Consider the following 27,974-nt stretch of genomic DNA (forward strand, 5'->3'; position numbering starts at 1 on the left):
GTGCTGATTGTAGAAACAGAGAAAGGGACGACGAGGAAATTAAAAATCACAGTCCCACCACCCACAGAAATCACGGTCTATGACGATGTGTACATACATATCGTACAGACTTTTTGTTTGTTCTTTTCGTTTAGCGTTAATTATTAAGAACTAGCATCCACTGTCATGCCGTATACTAAACGACATTATGACGCTGCCGGAACCCAGTGTCACAATGGTCGTGCTATCATTTCACACGTGCGGCAGGGAAAAAGGATTCATCTTGGTCGTTTGCTTAGGATGGATTTCCTGGAAGCAGAATTACTAGGTAAAAGGGAATGAACATTTTTTAATTGTTAGTGTTTCCAAACTGCCCACCAGCAAAGTTTTATACTCATTTACACTTTTCCCTGCAGTGAAGCAGGTGCCCTGCTCATGAGCCATGGGACTTCGGGTGTTACTTGACCTCTGTGTCTCAGATTCTGCATCAGCAAAATGTGACTACTACTACCTACTTCACAAGGAGGGAAGCCAGGGGAACAGGGAGACCAGGCCAGCCATCTAGAATTTTCTATTATTAAAAGAGAAACTACTTGAAAACCTCATCACCAGTGCTGAATACTGTGATTTTAAATAAACATTTGCTAATAATTTGGTAGTGGAAATGTTCTAATTTGACTCCTTGATGACTTACCAAAAAGATAAACAATTAAGTGTCAGTGTTTTTCTCTTCTGGGAATTATGTTTCTTTGCATTGTTCTGTGAGGGCCTTAAAGTGTTTCTTATTGTATTGGTAAAACTTATTGACACGGTAGTATTGTCAGTTTGCCTTTTAAGTTCCTCAGTTTGCCTTTTAAGTTCTTATGGTATATGGTAGTCAAGCAATCATGTGACTTGATTCAGTGTTGGGTCTTCTCAGGGGGAATGACCCCAAGTTTATCAGAGGTTTACTGAGGCCCCAGGGGTCAACTCTAGGATCCCTGATCATACCACCCACTTCTACCTACCTACTCCCCTCTGGGCCCCATCATTCCTGGTATTTCCCTCAGAGAAATCTAAGGAGGGGGGAGGGTCTCCCAAGACCACAGTGACGCAGGGAGGGACAAAAATGCAGATTCTTCACCCAAAGCAGCTCTCCCTCATTCCAGGGAAAACCTCCTCTGGGAACCCACTTACTCCCAGCTCCAGGGGTCTGAAGGAGTCAGCAGCCCTCCTGACCACTTTAAAAACTAGCAAATTTTACTGGGTATCTGCCCCAAGGGGGTCTTTAACAACTGGCTTCAAATTAAGATAAAGGGACAATGCTTTGCAGGGACAAAGCTTGAGGATTTCCTGGCAGTTGGGGGATTCTGTGGGCTGTTGTTTCTGAGGTATTAGGGTCCTAAGAATGACAACAAAACCGTATCTATATGTCGGGGTTGGAGAGTGTCTCAGGACCTCTTCGAGTTCACCCTCATTATCTACACTTGGGTTATCTTGCAGTCTCTATACTACTGGTTGCAACTCCACTTGTACCTGGGGGCGGGGTGGGGGGCGGAATACCAATGCAGAGGACTTCTGCCTCCAGATTCAGATCAACTGATCTGGTTTGGAGCCTGGGCCTTGGTATTCTGTAAAGTTCTCCAGGTGATTCTCCCAAGCTTAATACAGGCTAACAACCTTTTGTTCTTTCCCAGTGCAGGGAATCCAGGGGGAGGGATGAAGCGTGGAAGCCCGCCTCCCGCCCCGAGCCGGCGGGGGTCTGACAGTGGGCACTCAAGCGGTTGGTTCAGGTGTGCGGGACCTTGGCAGACACGGAGGAGGGTGTAGAACTGGAGTAGAGCAGGGGCTCCCGGGACCGAGCGCCGGGGTCCGCCGGTGGGCGGGGCTAGAGCGCAGTGTCAGACGCGGGGTCCTGCGACGCCCCCTCGCGGGAGTAGAACTCCTCGAGCACGCTCTGCGGGATGCGCTTCAGCATCTCCTTTGGGAAGATGCGCAACAGCTTCCATCCCAGGTCCAAGGACTCGAACACGGAGCGGTTCTCATAGGGGCCTAGGGTCGGAGCAGGAGGGTTAGGCGTGCGCGCGCGTGTATGTGGCCGGGTAAGGGGGTTACTGCCTGCACGCCCCGAGCGCGCCTCACCCTGGTTGATGAAGTTCTTCTCGAACTTCTGCAGGAATTCCAGATAGAGCAGGTCCTCCGAAGTGAGCGCCTCCTCCCCCACCACTGCCTTCATGGCCTGCACGTCCTTCCCGATGGCATAGCAAGCATACTGGGTGAAGGGGAGAACGGTCCAGCCGTCACCGCAGGCGTATCACGGGAGCCCAGTGGCCCCCAGTTTGGCTGAGTGGGAACCCCAAAAGGGGAGGGATTTTGCTGGAGAACAGCTCGTGGTCCAGGAAGGGCTCAAACCTCTGGCTTCTGAAACTAGCTTACCCTCCAGTCCCTAGGCTTTCTCATGCTTACCAGTTGGTTGGAGACGTCTCCATGGTCCTTTCTCGTCATGCCCTCCCCAATGGCAGACTTCATCAGCCGCGACAGGGAAGGGAGCACATTGATTGGGGGGTATATCTGGGGAAACAGAAGAAGGGAGTGGCAGAAGGCAGGGTCCAGAGTTTCCTTTCCTTCCTACCCCTACTTGTCTCTCCTCCCCTTCGGTTCTCAAGAGACTGCTGCTCACCCGTCCCACAGAGAGGGGGCCAGTCACGCCACCCTCCTCTATCGCCCACAGTTCTAGAGCTTGGGCATGCAGGTGTCTACGGTGTACTCCTAGAGAGGAGGGTGGAGGGCGGACAGGGTGTGACATCAGGTAATGGAAGTCATTATTTTAAAACCTTTGGTTATTTGGACAAAAACCAGGTTGAAGCTTAACAGTTAATAGCTGTAAAGAAGGAACCTACTAAGCAAAGAGGGAAAAGTCACAGGGGCTGCCTTTAGCCTCAGATGGAACAGGCACATTTTGTAACCTGCTGGCACACTATTCACCATCTATCTACTTGTGTCAGTTACCCACTGTTTTGTTCACTGAGCAAACCACTGGAAAGCAAAGAGAAGCGGTATTTACTGAGTATCTACTATCTGCTGGAGGCTTTCTGTATGCCAACGGATTGTATCCTCCGCAATGCACTCCACTGAGTGATCAGTACTATTATTTCTGTTTTATAGATGAGGAAACCTAGCATCAGAAGGATGAGATAATTTTCTCAAGGTTCCCACAGGCAGGTGGTCTGGATTCTAGCTAGACCTGTCTTGTGTCTGTGACCACACAGTCTTCCTAGGTCGTCTCCTCTTTTCCTCTTTGGAGGTAGCCTTGCCCACCCCCTCCTAATTGACAGTGAACTGAAGCTTTGTAAGTGCTGTGACATCTGTCCATCAGTGTCTCTGGGGGTGTGAGCAGAGCCATAAGTCATAGGAAGGGGACAATACTTGTCTGTTATGAAGCTGTCTGTCCACGTAGATCTGTCCCTCCGTGATGAAGCCCGTCAGGTCTGGGATTGGGTGGGTGATATCTGCAAGGAAATGCAGTGGTGTCAGTGTAGATGGGGCGCCGTCTCCACCAGCTCAGGGATGCCTGGGCTCTGTTCCTCTCATGGGAGCGATGGGGTATGTGGAGGCAAGGAGAAGACAGCGAATCCCTTGATGGAGAAACAGAGCTACTGCCCTTCTGTGCAGAAAACCACGGGCCCTTTAAGCAACCCAGTGAGAAGAAAGGCAGGGGGCTGCAGAGGGCAGTAGGCAGCCAAGAGACTCACCGTCATTGGGCATGGTGAGGATGGGGATCTGAGTGATGGACCCTCCCCGGCCCTCCACGCGGCCGGCCCGCTCATAGATGGTGGCCAGGTCTGTATACATGTACCCCGGGAAGCCTCGGCGCCCCGGCACCTCCTCTCTGGCAGCTGAGACCTGCAACGTCAGTGTCACTGGGCTAAGAGAGGGGGCAAGAGGCTGAGTGGGAGGTTCAGCGACTGAGAAATGGAGTGGCGGCAGGCTTGGATGGGTGAGTTTCAGGGTAGAGGGACCAGGGAGAGGGAGGCATGACCCTGGCACTCTTCCCAGGCTGCCTCACCTCCCGCAAGGCCTCTGCATAGGAACTCATGTCAGTCAGGATGACCAGCACGTGCTTCTCACACTGGTAGGCAAGGAACTCAGCAGTGGTCAGTGCCAGGCGTGGGGTGACAATCCGCTCGATCCTGGAGGAGGGACACCCCATGTTCAGAGAGCCCAGAGGCCTAGGCCTGTGCTCCATCTAGCCCCAAGTGCTGAGTGGACAGTCAGCTGTGCACAGCAGCAGGGGAGCCGGTGGGATGGGCTCCAGCTCCCAGGCCCCGTGTCGGGGCTGTGGTTCCTGGGGCAGACAGTTCATCAAGTCCAACGCTCCTCCCTCCTGCTGTCCAAGGGAGGAAAGGGTAGGGAGCCTGGAACAGGCAGGGAGTTGGGTTGGAGTGGGCCAGGCAGGGTCAGGGGGCTGATGGAGAATGACAGCACCCTGTCCCCGTGGGCCTGAAAGTGAGGGGACTCTGGCCTCTCAGAATGAGGCAGGGGCAGGGCTCCTGCTGTTGCTCTGTCTTCCCCAGCCTCCTCCTCCTACCCACCCTCATTGGCTCAGCTGGGGCACTCTGTGGATTCTTTCCATAAGGTTCCTCTCCCTACTCGAGAGCATGCTTGGTGTGCACATTCCATAGGCTTGCCCTGCCCGCCTGGCAGCCCCCTTGCACTCTGAGCTCTCCTGACTCCCACCCTCTGGCTCCAGGCTCTCCCCGTCCTCAAGCTCTGTTCCATGGGTCTTTTCTCTGGTGATGTCCTCCTGGCCTCCAGAATTCTGTTACTTCGTTTAGAGCACCTTCAGTACCCGGGATGGTTTTATCAGAATTTTTTTTTTCGTTCACCTGACCCACAGATTTAAACTCACATTTCCTAAACATTAAAAATAGCAGTTTTCCTTGTGCTCGCTTCGGCAGCACATATACTAAAAATAGCAGTTTTCCAAATGAATAAACCAATGAAAAGCAGAATCAGACCTATACATACAGAGAATAAACTGATGGTTGCCAGAGGGAGGGGGTAGGGAGATGGGCAGAACGGGTGAAAGGGAGCGGGAGGCACAGGCGTCCAGTTCCAGAGAGGGGCACCGTGGAGGGAACAGGGCCAATGCTATTGTCACAGTGCTGTATGGGGACACCTGTGGCAAGCACAGCATTAAGCCACAGAGAAACTGGACCGCTATGTCGTACACCGGAAACTAATGTAATATTGTATGTCAACTCTACTCAAGTAAGAAAGTTTTAAAAAGACAGACAACAGCAGTTTTTGTCAGTACGTGGTTTAAGGAAATCTCTCCTTAGTGGTGACTTCGTGGAAGTGACTCAAGGATAAGGAGGCCTGACTGGGGACAGTGGCTGGATGCAGATTATGGGAAGAACAGATGGGCTGCAGGGGGCAGGCGGGGCTGTGAGCCGGTTCCCTTTGTCTCTCCATGGGCTAGCCCTACCCCTTCCCGAGCCTCATTTTCCCCATCTGCACAACAAGGGGTTGTTTTCCCAGCTCTGGCCCATGGCTGTGGTTCTGGGATACGCCTGAGCTCTAGTACTGTGGGTGTTGAGAGGGGACAGGGCCCACTGCCTGCAGACAGTCCGGGTACCAGGGGACGGCTCACGTGGGGTCGTTGGCCAAGTTCAGGAAGAGGCAGACATTTCCCATGGTGCCGTTCTGCTCGAAGTCAGACTTGAAGAACCTGGCTGTCTCCATGTTCACCTGGACACACAGCAGGGAGGGTTGGAGTGGGGGGTGGTGTCTCTGCAGCCTAAGGGCAGGGGCCCTGGCCCCTCCCATCTCTTCTCAGTAAAGCCTATTGACCAACAGTCCCTGGGATGACCTAGAACTTGAAAGGGCAGGGGCTGGGTTTGCTCTCCCCAGGTCCCCAAAGAGAAGTTCAGATTTCTTCGGGTTGAGCTCTGCTCAGTGCCATCCCAACCCCTCACTCAGCCAGCTGCTTCCCTGCTGAACCCCTCCTTGGGCCCTCTGAGGGCCCCATGGTATCCCCTCCCTGAAGCTGTCTTCCCAAATTCCCTGCTTCTTCCTCCTCTAGGCCACCCTGGGCTCATCTGATAGCTGCCATGTCCTCTGGAATGCACTGACAGACACACCGCCCTCGTCAGTGAACCACCCCCTTCAGTCATGCTCTTGCTTCTCCCACCAGATAGGCCTGGACACCAACAGCTTCTCAGGGAGAAGGATTATGCCTCCTTTATCGTATCAGGCATAGCCAGGTCTGAAAAGACAAGGCTGCCTGCTCACGGCTTGCAGAACTTGCCAATCTACCCCGTTTCTCTTACCCCCATGGCCGCAAAGACAATGGCAAAGTTGTCATCATGATAATCCAGCACAGCCTTGGACTTCTTCACCAGCCCAGCCTGGCGGCAGATCTGGGCAGCAATCTGGGGTGGGGTGGATTGGAAGGAAGGGTGTCAGAGCCAGAGCCGGGAGCCCAGCCCACTGACCACCGCGGAGGATGACGGATGGAGCAATTTCCAGTCCTTCCTCCTGCCAAGGCCTTTGATGAGAGGGATCCAAGGCCAGAAAGATGAAAGGGTTCCCCCAGGTCCTATAGCCTTCCTCAGGGTGGAGGCTTGAAGACCCTCTTGGGGACCCTGAGGAGGTCTTCTGCAGCCCTGAGTCCATGAGCTGCCAGAGGACTGCTACCAGTCTGGACGGTGATGACCCCTGCATGGCTGGTCCCTGCCTGTTTGACTCAGGAGACCCTCCTCACTGGCCACCAGCCCTGGCCTCTGCCCTGCATCTTCCTCTTGGTCACATCTGCAGGACCCTGCAGGTCTCACCTCATTGTGGGGGAGCCCAGCTGCTGAGAAGATGGGGATCTTCTGACCACGGGCAATGCTGTTCATGACGTCAATGGGAGAGATGCCCGTCTGAATCATCTCCTCGGGGTAGATGCGGTCATGGGGGTTGATGGGCTGGCCTGGGAGAAGGCAATCATGGACCCACGCTTGAGGGTTTGAGTCCATCCCTGCCCGCCCCCAACCCTGCCCCAGACTCCAGAGCAGCACTACTGAACAGAATTTTCTGTGATGATGAATATGTGTTCTAACTACACTGCCAGGTCCAGTAGCCCTGGTCACACGTGGCTAGTGAGCATGTGAAACATGGTTTTGAAATGCAAGTGTATTACACTTGAATTAGTTTGTATCTCAATAGCCATGGCCCACGGGTCCCTTGGACAGTGCCACCTGGCCTATTAGAAACAGCAGGCAGGTGGGCACCCAGGCCAAGGCCCCCAAGGCTAAGCAGGGGTCATGTGCGCCTTTGAAGGAATGGAGGGTGGCCTGGAGAGCTGCTCCCGGAGGGGATGTGTGTTCTGGGCTCTGCCTCTGACTTGCTGAGTGGTTGGGGGCCAGCCGCGGACCACTGTGGGGCCTCATCTCATCCTCACAACTGACCGGGTGGAGGACTCGGGATGGCCTCGGGGCTGTGTCTCCTTCTGCAAGCCGCCCAGGGGGCCCTGAGGGGTGGGGACAGGGCACTGGCAGGCAGGAGAGTGAAGGTCTTGGGGCACCCATGGAACTTTGCACCTGATGATGTTCCTGAAAGGAATGGGACACAAAGGGCACTATTTCAGGCTCTGTGGCAGATTTGGGGACAGAGAGGCCTCTGCAGTTCTCACTGCACACCTGATCTGCCTGGTAGTCTGACCAGCCTGCGGGTGAGCCCTGACCCATTGCCTCTGGCCTGCGTCTGGGGCAGAACTTCCGAGGGCAAGGTGGCAGAAGCGGTGGCTGGGACTGAGGAAGGTGATTGGGGACTGGGTCCTGAAAGCTGTCCAGAGCCTCTCTCTGGTGACTCACCATTGATATCCAGGAAGTCCTCTGCCATGACCACTGGCCCCTTGTCAATGGGCTTGCCGGAGCCGTTGAAGACGCGACCTGGGGGTGGGGAAGGCTGTTGGGGGATGCTCAGGGCCAGCCCTGGGTCTCCCTCACTGCTGCTCACCCTCCACACCGTCACTGCCTCCCACCGGCCCCTCGTGTCCCTCTCCCATCAGCCCTCAGTTACCCACAGAGAGCTGGCTACTCCCTCCTCTCCTGGGAATCTTTACAGGTGAGGCGCTGGCCCAGGAAATTACTTGAATGGAGGGTTTTAGAGCTGGAAAGAGGAGAGGGCCAGGTATGGCAGATCTTGGGAGAAAACTTGGGGGTGGGGGTGTGCACTCTGTTTCAGCCTAACCTAAACAGACTACCTACTATGCCCCTAGTGGATTGAACCTGCCTTCCTCATTTACGGAACATCTGTGTGTCTGGTCCTGAGCTAGAGTTGGGGGATCAGAGAGAAAAGACACACCTCTGACCTCAAAGAACTCACAAGGAGGCAGACAGGCAAAGAGGAAAGGACAAGGCAGTGTGCTAAGTGTGTGGTCAGGGAAGCTGGGCTGGGAGGACAGAGGAGCACCCGCCCCCCCAATCTCCCCTGCCCCTGTCCTCACCCAGCATGTCTTCTGATACTGGAGTCCGTAGGATGTCCCCTGTGAATTCACAGGTGGTCTTCTGGGCATCAATGCCAGAGGTTCCTTCAAACACCTATGGGACAAGAGGTTAGTTACTCTAATATAACTCTAATAATAAGTTACTCTTACTCTAATAAGGGTCTTGCTGGGGAGAATAGGGCCTTCCATTCTGGGCTCCCTTTGTGCCCAGCTCTGGGCAAGGCGCTCTTGGGAAAATAGGACATTTCCTGCCTTCGGAGCCCATTAAGATAGTCGGGCACTTTGCGGGTTCGTTCATTTATTCAGTCAGGCAACATCGCCCTGACACCACTTACCTGAACAATTGCCTTGGTCCCAGACACCTCAAGCACCTGCCCGCTTCTCTGAGTGCCATCAGGGAGGGTGAAGTTGACGATCTCAGCGTACTGTGCAAACTGGCAGGAGGAGAGAGCAGCCCAGAGCAGCGGTGAGACTAGAGGTGAAGTCCCTGTCTCCCCGCATGCCTCCCTGACCCAGTCTCAAGCTTCTGTCTCCCCTTTTGTGACCAAGCACTAGTAGGTGAACTTGAAGGGCTGGAGGTGGGACATTTGGGTTCTGTTTGGAAGGCAGTACACCTGGATGCGTAGAGTACTGACGTTAGAGTTGAACACCAGGGTTAGAACTGAAGCTCTGATGCTTAGAAGCTGTGTGACCTTGTGAAGTTACTTAACATCTCTGAGCATTACTTTCTTCGTCTTTCAAATGGGGGTAATAATAATACTTCATAGGGCTTCTGTGGGGAGAAGGTGATCTACGTGAAGTCATTAGCTGGTGCCCGGGACCTGTAACAACTCAATAAAATGTAATCGCTACGACGGCTGTTTAGGTCCCGTGGCCCTGTTGTCTCTGCTCCTATGGACTGACGGCAGACACGCTGGCACAGTGTGTCCTGGGCTGCCAGGTGTCCCCTCATACCAGTGGCCGACTTTCCCTAGCCACGGGGCTGGGGCTGATTCACGTGTGGTCCTCACAGGTTTCAGGAATAAAAAGAGTCAGGCAATCACTTCTCTTTTGGCTATGAGCAACTGTAGTTATCTCTTCTTATCCATTTGAAAAGAACTAGGCTAGTATCAGGAATCTATAAAGAGCTCTTACAGCTCAACAATAAAAATATAAATACCGGAACTTTAAAACGAGCAAAGGGTCTAAATGGACATTTCTCCAAAGAAGATACACAAATGACCAAGAAGCACCTAAGATGCTCATCCCTCGCCATTAAAGAAACACAGATCAAAACCATGACGAGATACCAGGTCCCACTCGTAAATGTGGCTGAAGTCTGAGGGACTACAGTGTGGTTGAGGGTGTGGAGAAATCGGACCCCTCAAGATGGTGCAGCCTCTTTGGAAAACACTCTGGCGCTTCCTCAAAGGGCTAAACAGAGAGATACCATATGACCCAGCAAGTCCACTGGCCCAAGAGAAATGAAAACCTGACCACACAAACATTTGTGTATGACTGTATATGAATGTTCACATACAAGTAGCAGCCTTATTCATAGTAGCCCCAAGGTGGAAACAACCCAGATGTCCACAGACAGTGAATGGAGAATCAGAAGATGGCATATTTGTACCACGGAGTATTATCAGCCTTAAAAACAAACGCAATACTGATCCATGCGAAAACACGGATGAACCTTGGAAACATGCTAAGTAGGCGAAAGATGCTAGAAACAACAGGTCACGAGTTATATGATTCCATTGAATACTAAGTGTCTGAAATAATCCGATGCATAAAGACAGAAAGATTAGGGGTTGCGTGGGGCTGGAAGCATGACTAGGGGTGACAACAGGTACAGGGATTCTTCTGGAGCTGATGAAAATGTTCTGGAATCAGAGAGTGGTGATAGTTGTACAACTCTGTGTATGTACTAAAAACCACTGAATTGTGTGCTTTAAAAGAAGGAAGTTTAGGGGCGCCTGGGTGGCTCAGTCATTGGGTGTCTGCCTTCGGCTCAGGTCATGATCCCAGCGTCCTGGGATCGAGCCCCACATCAGGCTCCCTGCTCAGTGGGAAGCCTGCTTCTCCCTCTCCCACTCCCCCTGTTTGCATTCCCTCTCTGGCTGTGTCTCTCTCTGTCAAATAAATAAATAAAATCTTAAAAAAAAAAAAGAAGGGAATTTATATGAATTATAATAAAAAAAAAAAAAAACCAATAAGGCTGTCCTTCCAGGACCACAGGTTGAGCAGGTTGGGCAGGTGGAGGTCTGCCCCAAGGAAGTCCCACAGCTGGTGCAGTCTATGCATGCTCCAGGAACCAGGGTCCCGGTCTTTCCCTACTTCCAGAAGAAGCTACAAGCTGAGGCAGGAGAGCTGGGCTGGGAGAGCAGACCCTCCCCACTGACACCGACTTCAGCTCTTGCCAGCCCCAGAGACCTAAGCCCTGCCTGTACCTTCTTCCACGGGGGGTCCTGGAGGGAGGCTCCCTCACCTTGCTTCCCTGGTGATAGAGTTACTTCAGGGAGTAAGTCAGAATTGGAATCTAGTAAAAACAAACGGTAATGCTCCTCATATTCTGAAAGGTTAAAGTACTCCACTAAATTACTCCTTGGACAGCAAAAGGAATCAGAACTGACACGGTAGAGGAAACGGAAAAGAATGAGAAAGGATGTTCCTTTGTGCCACGACCTATAGAATTAATCGGGCTGTACTATGTTTTCTGACCATAATCAAAACAAGTTAGAAATCAAAAACAAAAAGATGGTTAGACAAACTTCGTAGATTTGGAAATCTCAAAACCTAATGTAGAAGAACACAGAATTAGAAAATATTTAGCACTAAGCAATAATGAAAAACTGCGTATCGATATATATGTGATGCATCTAAACTTTATTTTTTTTAAGATTTTATTTATTTATTTGAGAGAGAGAGAGAGAGAGCATGAGATGGGAGAAGGTCAGAGGAAGAAGCAGACTCCCTGCGAAGCTGGGAGCCCAATGCAGGACTCGATCCCAGGACTCCGGGATCATGACCTGAGCCACCCAGGCGCCCCTAAACTTCATTTTTTAATAATTTTTAAAATTGTTTTTAAAGATTTTATTTATTTATTTGACAGACAGAGATCACAAGTAGGCAGAGAGGCAGGCAGAGAGAGAGAGGAAGGGAAGCAGGCTCCCTGCTGAGCAGAGAGCCCGATGCGGGGCTCAATCCCAGGACCCTGGGATCATGACCTGAGACGAAGGCAGAGGCTTTAACCCACTGAGCCAACCAGGCGCCCCTAAACTTCATTTTTTAAAAAAGATTTCTTATTTATTTAGAGAGAAAGCCAGGGGGAGGGGCTATGGGCGAGGGAGAGAGAATCTCAAACAGCCTTCACACTGAGCACAGAGCCAGATATGAGCACAGAGCCAGGCTTGATCTCAAGATCCTGAGATTAGGGCCCCGAGGTCAAGACCTGGGCTGAAACCGAAAGTCAGGTGCTTAACCAACTGCTCCAGGTGCCCCACATTTAAGCTTTAAGTGCTTATGTTAGAAAAGAAAAAAACTGAGGAAGTTTAAGAGTATGCAACATGAAAAGTGAGAAAGAAGAACAGCATTAAAACCCCCAAGAAAGTAGGATGAGGGGGGAATAGGTGATGGGGATTAAGGAGGGCACCTGTGATGTACAGAAGTGTGAATCACTATGTTGTAACACAACACTATGTTAACTAACGGGAACTAAAAAAAATTTTTTTAATGTATATATATACTAGAAGAAATAATAAAAGATCAGAAATCATTAACACAGAGAACAAATATACAACAAGGCAGATTAAGAACCAAACTGGTTCGTTGAAAGCCTAGTAAAATAGACTGATAAAATAAACTGATGAAGAAAGAGCAAAGACATAAATAATTGTTGGAGTAAAAAAGTCAAAACCAGCTACACTAATAATATTCAAAAGGAATAAAAAGGAATTAAAAACAACCATATGCCATATAGTTCAGAACTTAGATGAAATGAACAAAGTCTTAGAGGAATAAAACTCAAACCAAAACCAACTAGAAACTAAACAGAAAGCTGGAATAGTCCTACAGTCTTTAAAATATTACATAAATAGTGTAAAATCTTTCACAAAGGAAACACCAGTCCCAGGTAGTTTCACAAGTAAGTTCTGACAAAGCACAAATAATTTGAAACTTACTTGAGCTCTTCAAAAGACTAATGGAAAAGGGATGGTTTTTAATTAATTTTATGAGGTAAGGATAACCCCAATACGAAATAAGATAATGAAGGGGAAATTATAGGCAATCTCGCTTATGAATATATATATACAAAAGTCCTATGTAAAATACTAACAAACCAAATCCAGCAAAGTAAAAAAAAAAAAAAAAAGGTCAAATTACAAACCAAGTAATAAAAGAAAGATTAAAAAAACAAAAATAAAGACACACACACACACAAAGTTAAAAAGACCAACTTGGAATTATTCTGACAATTCAAGGTTAGTCTAATATTAGAAATCTGATAATGTAATTAATTTACCTTATTAATGATTTGTAGGATTAAAAAAACCCTGTGATCATCTTAACATTCCAGAAAAAGTTTTTTAAAACTATCCATGATTAAAAACAAAAACTTTGGGCCTCCTGGATGGCTCAGTGGGTTAAAGCCTCTGCCTTTGGCTCAGGTCATGATCCCAGGGTCCTGGGATCAAGCCCCGCATCGGGCTCTCTGCTTGGCGGGGAGCCTGCTTCCTCCTCTCTCTCTCTGCCTGCCTCTCTGTCTACTTGTGATCTCTGTCAAATAAATAAATAATTAATTAAAAAAATAATATAATGAACAGAAAGAAACACTAGAAGGCAATGAAACTATAAAATAGAAAATTTCCCAAACCTCAAATGTAGTAAAGATAGGACCCCCCCCAAAAAAGTAGACCAGTTTCTCTTATAAATATAGATGCAGAAATTTTAAACTATTAGCCAGCCAAGTCAAACAGTATATTAAATAAACAATTAGGTATGATCAAACAGGGCTCATCAAAAGAATGTAAGCCTAGATAAATCAATCTTGGGAATTTGTCAACATTTGACAATATATAATTCATAATAATAGGGAGGTTTTTTGTAAACACGAATTAAAAAAGAAACCCTACAGAATTATGTAAATAAAAACCCAAAGGCTTTTGGTAAAATTTGGCAGTGTTTTTTGTTTTTAATCTTGTTTATTTATTTGTCAGAGAGAGAGAGCACAAGCAGGGGGAGCAGCAGACAGAGGGAGAAGGAGACTCCCTGACCGAGCAAGGAGTCTGGATGTGGGACTTGATCCCAGGACCCTGAGATCATGACCTGAGCAGAAGGCAGAGGCTTAACCCACTGAGCCACCCAGGTGCCCCCGACTTTTATTTCTAATAAAATCAGTAACACCCAGAGATGTCCATATTGCTGTTGTTACTTAATATTGTTTTGGGAATTATGGTTTATACAAGAAAACCCAAAAGAGAAATTAAAAAGTATACTATAATAAACATAAGTGGAGAACGCTTCATTAAAAAAAAAAAGATAGTGAGAGAAGAGACTTCAGAAATGTCAGAGAAAGGCTGTGGGAATGTTCTAGGTTAAGGGAGGCTGCAGAGACGTGACCACTAAAGGCAGAACCTGACCTCAGGCTGGATCCTCTGCTGGAGGCCAGAAAATGCTATAAAAGATTTCATTAGGGCAGCTGGTAAACTGGAATGTAGGTGGTTGATCAGATAAATGAATCCGTGTAAATTTCAGAAGTTGGTAACTACTGTTGTTATGCAAGAAAACATCCTTATTCTTTGGAAATAAACACTGGAGTTTTTGGGGATAACTTACCCTTAAAAGATCTAGGAAAAAATTATGCACGTGCGCGCACACACACACGTAGAGCAAAAGACAGAACAAATGGGGTAAAATGTTAACAACTGGGTATATAGACGTTTCTGGTTCTATTTTTATTTTTGCAACTTTTTATAAATTTGAAATTGTTTCAAAATCACAAGTAAAATTAAAGCATCCCAATGGAAAAAGAGGCAGAATTCCCTTCATTTCAGATGATATTGTATATCGAGAAAAACCCAAGTTAAAAAAAAAACACCCCAGAATTAATAAGAGAAGTTGGCAGCTGTATACAAGATAAATACATAAAAATCAATCTCTCATACCATTGTGTGTCAATATAGTTTAAAAAAAAAAGGAAAAAAAAAAGAATCTTTTTTTTCTATCCCAGCCATAAACGGATGAGGAATTGGAGAAAAATGTTCCATCCACAATAGGGCCCAAACCCATACAGTATCTGGAAATAAATTTGACAAGAGAGGTACAAGAGAATAATAAAATCTTGGTGAAGGACATCTAACAAGCCCTGAACAAATGGAGAACAATACTGTTGTCCAAGACAGAATGACTCACTGTCATAAAAATATCAATCTTTTTCAAAAGTATATAAATTAAATGCATTCCCAATGGATTCTTGTTTCTTCTAGAATTTAGTAAAATCATTTTAAAAATTCTTCTAAGTGTCTGACAATATCCAAAAATAGTTGCAGAAAAGATTATAGTGGAGGACTTGCCTTAGCAGACGTGAAAATGTGCTCTGGGGGTGGGGGGGGTAGGGGTGGGGAGCCTGATGGTGGGTATTGTGGAGGGCACGTATTGCATGGAGCACTGGGTGTGGTGCATAAACAATGAATTCTGGAACACTGAAAAGAAATTTAAAAAATAAATAAAATTTTTTAAAAAAGGAAAAAATAAAAAATGAAAGAAATTATCTGGGATAATTCAAATATCGGATTTAGGTCAACATGTATTAACTTTTATTTGTATGGATTATAGTACTGTATTAGCTATTAAAAAAAAAGTGCTCTGAAGCTACAGAAGTCACAGGGTTAAGTGTCGGGGTGGGGTAGATGGACGGATCAGTGGGGCAGACTCGAGTCCAGAAAAAGATCCCAGGTTTTAGAAGACTGTTGTAGAACAAATGCGGCACATTACTTCACAGGGATAAAAGGAATTTACTGAATAAATGGTACCAACAGAACCTGGTATCTACTTAGAAGACACCCACATCATAAACACACATACGTTCAAGCCATATGTAAAACCTTTACATATAGGGGTGCCTGGGTGGCTCAGTGGGGTAAAGCCTCTGCCTTTGGCTCAGGTCATGATCTCGGGGTCCTGGGATCGAGCCCCGCATCGGGCTCTCTGTTCAGCGGGGAGCCTGCTTCCCTTCCTCTCTCTCTGCCTGCCTCTCTGCCTACTTGTGATCTCTGTCAAATAAATAAAATCTTTAAAAAAAAAAAAAAACCTTTACATACAAAGCTAAGATGGACAAAATATTAGAAGAGACTTTCTTCTTCCCTTTTCTTAGCTTTTCTAGAAAAGCTGGGCAAGAAAGATGTCTTTGACTAAGGTAAGAAATCTGGAAGCCATAAATGTAAAAACAGAGATACTTGAGTAGAGGCTCCTGGGTGGCTCAGTGGGTTAAGCAGTTAAGCATCTGCCTTCCGCCTTGGTCATGGTCCCAGAGTCCTGGGATCGAGCCACACATCGGGGCGCTCTCTCTCCCTGCTCATGCTGTCTCTTGCTCTCTCTCTCTCAAATAAATAAATAAAATCTTAATTTAAAAAATGCAAACAATAAACAAGGAGCTCCCATAACTCAAAAGGCAAACCTCAATATGTAGGGAGATGTCATAGAGGAGAAAGTGAAATCCAAACAGATAAAAAGACTCTCAAATATAAATAAAAAACAAGATAGTATTATTCTCATTGATCAGACAGGCAAAATTCCAAGACAGAACATGTTCGGGGCTGGCAAGGATGCTGGAAAGTGGGTCCTCTAACACAGGGGAGACAGGAATGTGAATCCCCGCAATCTTGCTGAGCTGGCAATGTTGCCCCCAAATCTTCAGTATCTATTTAAAAATCTATTTTTTAAAGATCTTATTTATTAATTTGACACAGAGAGACACAGTGAGAGAGGGAACACAAGCAAGGGGAGTGGGAGGGGGAGAAGCAGTCTCCCCGCGGAGCAGAGAGACTGTTGTGGGGCTTGATCCCAGGACGCTGGGATCCTGACCTGAGACGAAGGCAGACGCCTAAGGACTGAGCCACGCAGATGCCCCTAAAATCTATTTTTAAATCAATATACATTTTGAAGCAGCAATTTCATTTTGGGGGATCTACCTTATAGCAATAAAGGCGCCGGGAGGAAAGGGATGTATTTTGCAGTACTATTTGTAATAGCAAAGCCTGGAAATACACGGAACGTCTGCCAATAATGAAACCACTGAGTCGATCACAGAATGTCCAGGCTCCGGGCTGCTCTCGAGAAGAACGCTACTGACACGGAGGGAAACCCTGACGTGTTTTTAAGAAACGGACACCAACGTAAAGCGTCAACATGCACGCTATTTGCCTCTTATCAGCAGAATCTTCACGTTGGTTATCTCAAGAAGCTGGGGATAAAAGAGGATAGGGACAGTTAACTTTTTTCCTCTCACCACTTACAAGCAGCATGTTTTTTTAATTTTTGTTTTTTGGTGATTTAAAAGTAATTGGGGATGTTCAAGTACTGTGCGACTGGTCATCACCATCCTTACTATATTAAATCCCCCGTTCGACCTAACATAGTGACGTCAAGGGTTGGGTGGGGTGGATGGCTCAATTTCCCACGGGGGTGTAAGGAGGCGGGGCACCCCTGCGGGCCTGGGAGGGTGGAATTTGAGACCGGAGCTTTTGCTGCTTTGACGGTCACTGGAGGAAGCTCCGGCTCGGGCCCCTCCTCGTCTTGCGACGCGGACGCCAGGAAAGCGACCTCGTTCTCTCCCAAACCACCCACCCCTCGGAGTGGGGTTGCTGGGAGAGGAGGGCTCACCCCGGGAGGAAGGCGCGGAGGTCTGCGGGGCAGCCCCGGTCCAGCGGTCTTTGGCTTGTCAACCACAAGAGGGCGCCCAAGAGCCAGGGCTGGGACGCCCCGGGACAGACGTTAACTCAAGTCCTGGTTTTCCAAGGCTGTTCTGTGGGTCAGTCTCTGTCCAAGGCAGCCATCCGCCTCCTTGCCTGCTGGGCCGTTAACCTCAGGAGGAAAACTGCCCGGCAGAGGGCGGTCCCAAAAGAAAAGAGGCCACGAGCCCGATAAATACTAGGCAGCCAGGTGATAAAAAGTCATACCTGTTCATGTGGGTTTATGAGAGTGAGGGAGGGCAGAGGAAAGGAGAACAGAGATGTGGCGGTGTCCTGTGTGTCCCTGAGAGATGACATCCATGAAACAAGAGGAAACGAACTGTAGAGAGCAGAAAGATTGCAGTCAGACACTGGGAAGAATGGTCAGGACCATCACACTCCATCATGGAGGGTGTGGTCTGGAATCCTCTAGGAAGAGAATACCAGGCTCCACTGTGTGTGTCTGCCTGGGTTATTTGTGGTGGGCAGGGGCAGTCACAGCCAGTTAGAACTGGGGAGGGCAGGAGGAGGATTCCAGGGTGTGATGATGACCTTATACTCAAAGGAGCCCCATTTCAGAGCCTGATTCTCTTAACTCCCACTCTGGGGCCCTAGGAAGACTGGGGGGAGGAGGGGATGGTTTAAGGCCACCTGCGTCCTCTGCTGGGGATTCTGCTGAGTTCCCCGCCAGCCAGAGCTCAGGCAGAGAGGAGCTGTTGCCCACACTCCTGCACTCCTCGAAATGGGAAGTTCTTAGCAAGCCTGGCAAGACTTGTTTGAGAAAGCCCTGGCCTTGAATCCGTTCCTTCTGACAATGCCCAGGGCAGTTTGGGAAAAGCCCTCTTTGGAAACTGTCTTCAGAGCTGATACACATACTTCTGAAAGCTTTTTCCTTTACAAGTTGGGAAGTGGCCACAGACATTTGGAACCAAGTCTGGTGGCTAAGGTGAGGCTTTCTTCAAGTCTCAATAAAGACTGGTCTGCATCAAAACACAGCAGTTGGAAGATTTCTAGAGCACTGAATCGTCTAATGTGGTCCCCAGCCCAGCAGCAGCGGCAGCACCTGGGAACTTGTCAGAAATGCAGATTCTTGGGCCTTAACTTCAGACTGCTGCATCAGAACTTTGGGTTGGGACCCAAAGAATCATTCCAGGGGATTCTCATGCATGCTCAAGTTCAAAAACCACTGCTCTAGTAAAATCTCTCTAATGTAACCCAGGCAGGTGGCTGTCCGCTAACCTAACTCCTCTTTAATGCTTGCACAACCTGTGTGTGACTGTTTGTGAGATCACTGGCTGGGAGTGTGGATGTTTAGTAATCTGGGGAGGGGGGCGCTTTTTAAAGTCTACACTCAGGGGTTTAGCCTTTAGGATTTTTTAGTTTCCACTCAGACCTCCAAAAATCAGATGAAAACTGTGGAAGCTAACTCCAGTAAAATGCACAGACACATGGATACACGACTTCAAAGGTCTGCGTACAATTTCAAGGCCCTTATTCCCTGGGCTGAGAACTTCCAATCTACACAAAATTCTTCCCCCCACAAGCATTTTTCCTTTTGAGAAGGATGGAAGCCGAAGCGTCATCGCAGGTGTGGTTCGATTTGGGCAGCAGATGGCGCTGCAGAGGAGGAATTGTAGCATTTTGCCCAAGCAAATGGGAAGGGGGTGCAGAACCCAAAGAGGGGTACATAAAGCTGTCTACTCCATCTCTTGAACTTATGAGACTATATATAACTGCTTCTTTTTCTTCCCTCTGCAAGTCCAGGGTCCTCCTGGTGTCTCCATCACCCACTTCCTCTGTTCTAAGAGTTACAAATACATCTAACAGCCCAGAGCCACAGGTCTGGGGATCTATCTCGTTTCCTAGTCTAGCCCCATTTAACGGTCCGGAGAGCGGATGGCTGTGCGGGTACTGACTCTCTGTACCATGCGAGGGGCAGCAGATGGCACCAACTGCCTCATCAGGCGTATCAGCATTTCTGCCTTCCAGGCAGAACTAGGGCTACCGTTCCCAAGGAGGAATAATAAAAATACATTTATCTGATTTGATCCTCACAACAACTCTCTGATCATTTACTAGATGAGGAAACCAGAATTCACAAGGCGAAACAGATGCTTCTCAAACTTCAGGGAACATCACATCACCCTGAAGGGGTTTTAGAGATTGATTTCTGCATTCCTCCCCCCTGTCCCCCGCCGTCCCCCCGCACCTCAGAGTTTCTGATTCTGTCAGTCTGGGGTAGGAGCCCCAGAATCCGTATTTCTAACAAGTCCTCAGGTAGTACTGATGCTGCTGATCTCGAATTGACAGGCAGCTAGTAGGAAGGGTGGGCTGGGGAGACTGAGTCAGACTGTGGCGGGGTGGGGGGCACCCCACCATCGCATGCACAATCATAAGCACTCCATCACACCCCCTCTCAGGGCCTCCCCAGGGTTAGTGGGTCAAACGGGAAGGTCTGAAAACCAAAAACCAAAAACCAAAAAACAGGGAGGTCTGTATGAACTCAGAATCTGGTTTCCGGGAATGAGAGGGTCGGATTTAGTTATTCTAACACTTACTCGTTCATGCCTCTCATTCATGTACTCACCCGCACCCGCACTCACTGAGCACCCGCAAAGGACTGGGTGTTCAGCAGAAGTGCAGGGTGGGGCTCCGGGGACGTAGGAGTAATGTGCAATGGGAGGGACACTATGGGGGCAATGAGGGGGCATGTGGCCAGGTGGTGCTCAAATGGCTTGACAGAGCTGCCAAGGGGACAGTACGAAGAGGGAGAGGAGGGACAGGCTCATTGCTCAGGGACCTGGGTGAGACATCTAGAAGTGACCAGTCCTAGGGGTGAGTCAGAGGAAGGTATGGGGGAAAGGTAGCTGGAGAGGCAGAGGGAAGATATGAACAAAGGCCTAGAGACATCAAATGGCGACTCCACGCAGAGGGGAGGGGATATGGCGTGAGAGGTATGCAGGAACCCTGACAGAATGTAGAGCCTATAAGGTGAAGGCACTGGGAGTTCTAGATGAGTCTGAAGCAGGGAAATGAAGGGGTTCAGGCTGTCGGGGGGAACATGGAGGACAGGAGGGTCCCAGGCTGGGGCCCCAGAGGCCATGGCCAAATCAGGGGTGGGAGACTGCTCACAGATCATCGGCAATGACGGACTGGAGTCCAGGAAAGGATGACTCCAGGGTGGCACCAGTTTCCCACTCTGGGTGGGTGACACACAGTGGGAGCCTGGGAGGTGGAACTGTTTGGTGGAAAGGGGACAGCAGAGTGATCTCATACCTTGACAGGGCCCTTGATGGCTTAAGAATCCCCAACCCCGGGGCACCTGGGTGGCTCAGTTGGTTAAGCGTCTGCCTTTGGCTTGGGTCATGCTCCCAGGGTCCTGGGATCAAGCCCCATATCAGGCTTCCTGCTTGGCAGGGAGCCTGCTTCTCCCCCTCCTGCTTCCCCCTAGCTTGTGTTTCCTCTCTCGCTATCTCTGTTATAAATAAATAAAATCTTTAAAAAAAAAAAAAAAAAAAGAATCTCCAACCCCAGATTCAAAACGCTGTCAGTCTCTGCCAGGGTCTTGCCATTCCCCAGGGGACACAAAGGAGCCAACATCCCATTTCTTTCTGGGAGACCCACTTTACGTCCCACCCGCACAGATGGTTCCCAGGCTGAGATACTCCGAAAGCCTCTGAAAACCTTGAGCTCTGGAAAAGAGTTAGCTGGCATTGCCCCTCTGCCTTCTATTCCTTTGAAAGGAAGCAGCTGGCAGAAGCAAGGTCAACACAACCATCCCACTGCTAAAGGAAGAGGCACAACAGCCTAGCTCCTTGGTGGTAGGTGTGGGTCCCTGAAGGCCCCGAGTGGGAATGGGGGTGCGCTGAAAATGCAGGAAGGGAAACCAGGGTGGCTGGGGAGAGAGCTGGGGAGGAAGAATGTGGGGACGGGTGACAGGGAATTCGAAGGGACAAGCAGGCCCATGGGAGACAGGGCAATTTAGAAGAAGTTCTGCACAGGGGCCAGGGAGCCTGGGATTTGGCCCTGGGGCCTGGGAAGAAGTAGAAGTCTTACCTTGACCTGGTCCAGCACCACCAGGGGCCCATTGACGCTGCACACAGTCCTGTAGGCTGGGGGGAGGGGTGGAGGTGGGTGAGGGCCTCACACCCAGACACACACACACACAGAGGCATCCTCTGCTTTCCCTCCCTGTGCGCACCACCCCCACCCCCTTCCCAGTCTGGGCTGTCAGGGTCATTAGCTGTGACAGGACCAGCCACCATTGCTGTAAGGGTCATGCCCCTGCCCGCAGGGCCCCCCGCTGGCTTGGACACCTGCAGGAGGCTGGGGGAGGGCCAGGGCAAGGGCAGAGGCCCCTGCCGAGTCCTCTCCTCCCCCTCAGCCATGCAGAAGTCTTTCTTATCTTGAGGCTGCTTCCCCTCCGGCCTCAGCCCCCCTCTTACCCACCCCCTCCTCTCTGACCCACAGCATTTTCCAAAAGCTTCTGGCCCCCAGCTAGAGAGGAACAGTGAACCGCCCTCTGTGGCCCTCTGGGATCACTCGACACCGGCTGAGCACTGCGCCTGTGCGCCTGTGCGCACGTGCACCTGTGCGCCCATGCACCTGTGCGCCTGCGTGGGGGTGGTGGGGGCTGGTGCAGGCACCGATGAGAAAAATCAACCAGGGTCCCTGCCTTGTCATGAGGCCTTGCCAGGGAGGGTCCTGGATAACCCGGGCTCCCTGGGTGCCTGTGGGGGAGGGGAAAGAATGACAAGGAAGGAGGAAGAAGAGGAACATCCCAGTCCTAGTGGCTGGAGAGAACCAAAACTGGGGACATGAGCTCATCTTACAGGGAGCCTCTAACTCCAGTCTTGGGGACCCCAATAGGAAAGCCACGGACTGCCAGACAGGAAGCCCATCTCGCTTCTGCTAGAGGCTAGCTGGGAGCCCCTGGGGCTCTCCCTCACCCATGACCCAGGGATATACAGCTCTTCCCTGTGAAGCTTCAGTGGGACAGCTGAGATGAGGGACCCTGGAGGGGCAGGATGGTCAGAGTGTCTGTAAGGTCACAGGATCATTCACAGTTTGGAAGAACCCTGTTCTAGCCCTCTTCTCAAAAGGGGAGGAGAATGGGGGTGAAAAACCTATTCCAGGGTCACCCAGCATGCTCGTGGCAGAGCTGGGGCTGGGATCCCACTCTGTGCTTCCCATCAGACCACACTGGCTCCCAGCCACTTGCCCTCATGCTTCCGTGCAAGCCCGGTGCCAAGTGACCAAGTCACCCTACACCAAAAGAAACTCAATGTCCCCAGCTCAAGCCCTCCCCAGTCTGGGGCTCAGTGGTCACACTGGGACTTGGGCTAGGGAGACCAGCTGGGCAAGGCTAGAGACTGCTAGGGAAGCTCAAGAACAAAGGGCACGGGAAGACCGTTCTTTTGGGCTTGGCCCTGGAGCGGTGGGAACTCCTTCAGCTTCCTCTGGAGGAGGGGAAGAAGTATCCAACCTTTCTTTCCTCTTAGACCCACCTTTTCTGGGGTCCCGGCTCCACGGTCCCCAGAGGCCCAGGGTCCAAACTCCAGGATGACTATTCTCTAGGGGAAAGGACCAGCGCCTCCTCTGTTGACCCTCTCATCAAGCAAGCTCTGGTATCTCCCATCTTACTTTTTTAAAAAGATCTTATTTACTTGAGAGAGACTGGGCGAGCAACAGAGCACATGAGCAGGGGGAGAGGCAGAAGGAGAGAAGCAGACTCCCCTGCTGGGCAGGAAGCCCAAGTCGGGACTCAATCCCAGGATCCTGGGATCATGCCTGGAACCCAAGGCAGATGCTTTTAGCCGACTGAGCCACCCAGGTGCCCCTGGAATCTCCTATCTCAAGAACCACTGCCTGGGCCCCAGTGTCTGCACCGCTGGGTGACCCTCACAGCCCAACTTCTGGCTCCATTGCTGACTTCCTTCGCCCACCTTCCTCCCTCCCCCTGCATTATCCAATGCGGCTTCTCTCTAGGCCACCCCAAGGGACCAGGCACAGCAGACCAGAGCCTGATTTTAGAAAGCCCTGGGAAGAGCTGGCCTCTCCCTGGCCCTATAGTGAAAATACCAGACTGGCTCAAAGGGCTGAGATGGCCGAAGCAACTTGCAGAGTGGGTGGGCTGGGGCGGGGAGGGGCCCAAGGTCCACAAAGCCCCAGGGAACTCTTTCCAATTCTGCCTCTGAGTCTAGTCTTTCCACTTCCTCCCTTCTTCACAGCGGGCTCCCCCCATTTCATAGCTTCTTTCCGGGGAAACCTGTCTGGTGGAAATCCCCACAGAGCTACCTGGGTACCTGAGATGGGGGGAGCAGTAGTGAGCAGCTGGGAGCAGCTCAGAGGACCCTTGGGTTGGGTGCCCAGTGTGTGGTCTGTAAGCCCCCAGCTCATCCCACCAGCCTTAGCCATAAGCCAGCTTTCTGGGTTTCCAGAGGCACTGGTCTGGCGCTCTCTCTCGGGGTTCCTAAATGCTTGCTAGATGAGTCCACCCTCCACAGGCTGGGCCCTTTGGCTCTAGAAAAGCCACTCTGGCTGTTCGGGTGGCTTTTCATATCCCACAACGCCCAGTCCCTGACTTAGTCCTGCAGCCCCCTGGTTCTGCTCCCCACTGAAGTCCCACAGCCCTCAGGGGACACCCTAGATAGAGGGCGTCCTCTTCTCCAGACTGTGGTCCTTAATGAGATGGGCATGTCTCCCTCCTCAGACCAGAGCTCTGTTGCCTCCCAGGTCAGGCTGGAGCCTATCTTTCCTTACAGGCTGTCTAGTCTGGACACAGCCAAGGTGGGGGTTGGGCCAAAGGTGTCCTTGACGGAAGTGGGTTTTTTGTGTGTACCACCCCCAGCTGACTGTGGAACGGAGGCCCAGAGGTTGGCTGATTTCTCCTGGGGCACACCACACATCAGACAGCGTCCTGTGGCACTGCCCCAGCCTTGGCACCTACTCCTCAACCTTGGTGAGGTGCAGGGGGGTGGGTAGGGCTGGAGGCAGGGGGCTGGCCCGGAAGACCTCTGAGGGGCTCTCCCTCAATAGGCCTTCCCGAGACTTTGCAGACACTCCCTCCCTCTGCTCCCCCCCCACCCCCCCACCCCTGCTTCTCCATTGTCCCAGCTGACACTTCAGTAACACTTAGGGCCACAGGCTTGGAGCCCCTCCCTGCCCCCATCTCCCCTCTGCCTTCCCTGTCAAAGGCTCAGCGGGGCTCTGCGGCTCTGCGCAGTCCACTAATTAGGGCCTGCCCAACCACACCTGCAGCGTCCTGGGAGAGGGCTGAGCCAGTCGCCCAGGCGTGAGGCTGGGGTGGGGGCAAGCCTGGGGCAGCAGGTCCCGCACCTCCTCCCTGATCCCCTCCCGAGGGATTAGCGGAGGGAGGGCAAGGGGCTGGAAGCCTAGGCTTCTTAGAATCAGTCCAGGACCAGCCGGGTGGAACTCTTTTAGTGTGACCTCCCTGGCCTTTCCGTTGAGGAAACTGAGTCAGGCGGCAAAGCTGGAGGTTTGGCACTCCAGCCTCTGGGTGATCTGACCCGGCTCTACCCCTCCAGCTGGGCTGACAGCCTGTGGGTCCAACCTTTGCTCCTGCGGCACCCTGCCCCCCTCCCCCGCATTCCCCCACTCCCCCAGACCCTGCCTAGCATGTTCTGCCCCACGCAACAGGAAAAGACTCCATGCCACCTCCTCCCCTTGGGGAAAGAGCTCTAGCTCTCCGGGAGGCAAACGGTCCCTTCTCAACCAGGGCGCATATTGCTGGGAGTCCCTTCCCATCCAAGTCTACCCTGCCCCCACATTTCTGGCTCATTCCCTCAGCCACTGCAGTGAAATCACCCTTAAGGCCTCAGGCCTGTTGGTCCCTCTCCTCCTCCAGGAAGCCTTCTCTTGGACTCACCCCACCCATGGGTGAGGAAGCCCGGGAGCTGGAAGCCAGTTGCCCCATCCTTGTCCTTCTGGTCCCCCACCTTTCCTCCTAGGCTCCTTCTATATCTTTACATAAAGTTCTACTGCCCAGAAATCCAGAGTCCTCGGGGGGTCAGAGGCCAGGCTGGGGGAGATGGGCAGAGAGACACAGGAGACCTGCCTCAGAGACCTGAGCGCACAGCTGTAGTTCTGCACGTGCCCTGTCCCCCCCCACCCTCCTCCCCCAATCTCCCTCCACACCCTTCAGTCAGGAAACCCCTCAGGCCCAGAGGAGAAGGGGGATGGGAACTGGAGAAAGCTGTGGTCACAGAAGTACACTGAGGAATCAGGTCTGCTCCTGGGTTGGGGAGGCTGTCGGTGGGGCAGGGGCTGGCCCCTGGGGGTACCCTATGAGGACACTGGTGTACAGCCTTTGTCACTGCAGGAACAATGCAGGAACAACTTCAATGCTGGTGAGGAGAAGAGCCGGGGGGGGGGGCGGTGGAGGGGCTCCCCCTCAGCAGAACCTTTTCTCCAGGTCAGCTGTCGGGTGTGACACATTCACCTGGGTAGGGGCCCATGAAGGGACACACAAACAGACACCGGGGGTGCTGCCAACCCTGGGTCCCAGCCTGGGTCACATCTCCTGGGTGTTTCTCTGTACCAGGCCTTGTTGACTCTAAATAAGGTGCGGGCTGGAGGGAACCGGCTGGAGGGGGCCCTGGGTGAGGTGGCACCTGTCAGGGTCCCTGGGAAGACACCCTGCGAGGAAGGGTAGTTGGGGGAGGAGCTCAGGTCTCCACCAGGCCTGGGCTCGGGACCCAAGTTGGGAGGCTGGCTGGGGTGTTTCTGGGCCTTCATGACCCCTGCTTTGCCCCAGGGGGGATCTGGGCCTCAGCGCTTCCTGGGTGCCTCCACAGGGCCGGGCCTGCAGGGCCTCCTTGCTAAATCTGGCCGGCTCAGTTTCTCCCCGCTGGAATGTGCTCCACCCCTCACTGCCTGCCTCAGGCCCCTGGAGGTGCCTGCACACCCCCTGCTGTGTTCCTCCGAATGGGGCCTGCCCACACTGCACTTGGTCTGTTCTGGGTGGCTGCCAGCCCCATTCAACTCGGACCTGGCTCTCCCGGCTGCCCTGTCGGGCGGCTCCTCCCCCTGAGGCCTGGGTAACAGCAGACAGAGGGCAGGAGGCTGTGCTGGGCCAGCTTCTCTGCTCACACGCCCTGGCGGGAGCCTCCGCCTCTCCGTGGCCTATCCTGGCCAGGCCGGTTTATGCCAGTGAGCTGGGCTGCCTGAGAACCTAAGAATTGGAGAATGACCTTGGCAAGGAGAGATGCAGGCGGTACCCACTTTGGTCCCCAGAGCCTTACTGGTTTCTGTGCCCCAGATATCTGGACACACCTCTGGGTGGCCCCCTCTGAGTCCTGCAAGTACATACACTGGGCTGTCCCTACACAGACATTCGACATCACCTGCCCACGTACCCACATTCTCCCCATAAGCACGCACGCTCGTGCACGGACCCACACGCTCACGCCGAACGTACACACATGCACACACACTGTCCCACATTTCCCCACTCTGATCACACCCACCTGCAAACGGTCACACCCACCTGCAAACGGTCACACACATATTTACACCCATCCTCAAGGTGGGAGCACACACGTGCCCAGGCACGCGCCTTGCCCTGGTTAGACACACAGACACCTTCCCCAAAATGCATGCATGACATGTACCCGCGGACACGATACTCAGTGGCACGTATGTCCCCACCGCGAGAGAGCACACACCGTCTGCCCTGCCACACACATTCCCTGAGAACACCTGATGGTACATTTCCTCGTGCTGAGTGTCCTGGTGCACACGCACACCCCCCCCCAACACACACCGATTCACACAAAGCATGTATCACAAACACACACTCTTGGGGCAGTGGGGAGCTCTCTCTGGACTTGGGGTCTCAGTATAGGGTAAGGGAGATGACTGAGAGGTTCCTGCCCTCTCCTGTGGGGTAGCCTGGACTGGGGACCCCATCCCCCAGCTGCAGAGATGGCCCCTTATCCGGGGCAGCCCATGGCGTCACTCTGCTGGACCGAGAGCCCCCTAGCTCTTCCTCCGCCTCAGATCCTCCTCTTTCCCTGAGCCTAAGAAGCAGAACCACCCAGCAGCACCCACCCCCACTCCCCCGCAGGGATTGTACTCACTGACACGGGGGTGGGTGATGTAGTTTCTGGTGACCGCTTGCATGTGTTCTCGGGCTGTGCCCAGGTCACAGCCACTGCCGGGGACTCCCCCGGGCCTACTGTCTAGCCTCATGGCCATGGTGAGGCGGCTGGCTGGGAGCTGAGGACCCGAGCCTGCTGGTGGAGAGCGCAACACCTGAGGCCCACTGGAGCTGGAAGAGCTGGAGAGGGCGGCTCAGACCGCCCCAGAGGCCCCAGAGGCCACCCCTCCCCTCACCAGTCCCCTCCTCCCGGAGTTGACTGTAAACAGGGAAACCGGCCTCTGGTCCAGGAGCTCTTCCGGATCTGGGAGGGGACCTAAGCCACTGGCCAGCAGCAGCTGCCAGGAGGGTAACGGTGCAGGGGTATGGCTGGCCCTCTAACCTCTGAATCTGGGTGTTCGTTTGCCCCCAGTCTGTGGCCAGTGTGAACTCAGCTCTTCCCCCTGGAACTTCAGGTGCTCTCACAGCCCCT

At 51.7% G+C, this 27,974-nt stretch overlaps 1 protein-coding gene across 2 annotated transcripts; it reads right to left on the minus strand.

Annotated features, from left to right (window-relative positions):
- Positions 1-1,193: 1,193 nt before the first annotated feature.
- Positions 1,194-27,689, minus strand: ATP6V1B1 (ATPase H+ transporting V1 subunit B1). Of its 2 annotated transcripts, XM_045979238.1 has the most exons (15): positions 27,483-27,607; positions 21,439-21,494; positions 17,611-17,722; positions 8,788-8,886; positions 8,453-8,546; positions 7,818-7,895; positions 6,795-6,934; positions 6,291-6,392; positions 5,612-5,709; positions 4,025-4,148; positions 3,711-3,861; positions 3,385-3,467; positions 2,425-2,529; positions 2,101-2,230; positions 1,194-2,010 (listed from the first exon to the last, which is right to left on the minus strand). In XM_045979238.1, exons 2-15 carry the CDS (start codon positions 21,468-21,470, stop codon positions 1,847-1,849), a joined length of 1,512 nt encoding a protein of 503 aa, XP_045835194.1. In that variant the 5' UTR covers positions 21,471-21,494; positions 27,483-27,607; the 3' UTR covers positions 1,194-1,846. The 2 variants fall into 2 exon arrangements, with proteins under 2 accessions (XP_045835194.1, XP_045835193.1); XM_045979237.1 differs by lacking the exon at positions 17,611-17,722 and having other exon boundaries at positions 27,483-27,689.
- Between the last annotated feature and the right edge of the window lie 285 nt (positions 27,690-27,974).

The sequence above is a fragment of the Meles meles genome, chromosome 15 (assembly GCF_922984935.1).
Source record: "Meles meles chromosome 15, mMelMel3.1 paternal haplotype, whole genome shotgun sequence".
In the NCBI taxonomy this organism is placed as follows: domain Eukaryota; kingdom Metazoa; phylum Chordata; class Mammalia; order Carnivora; family Mustelidae; genus Meles; species Meles meles.

Coding starts and splice junctions, on each gene's coding strand:
- ATP6V1B1 (XM_045979237.1), bottom strand. CDS start 27,600: ATGGCCATGAGGCTAGACAGTAGGCCCGGGGGAGTCCCCGGCAGTGGC. Junction 8,547..8,787: donor GGACCAAGGCAATTGTTCAG/GTAAGTGGTGTC, acceptor CTTGTCCCATAG/GTGTTTGAAGGAACCTCTGG. Junction 6,935..7,817: donor GGACTTCCTGGATATCAATG/GTGAGTCACCAG, acceptor GCCTTCTCCCAG/GCCAGCCCATCAACCCCCAT.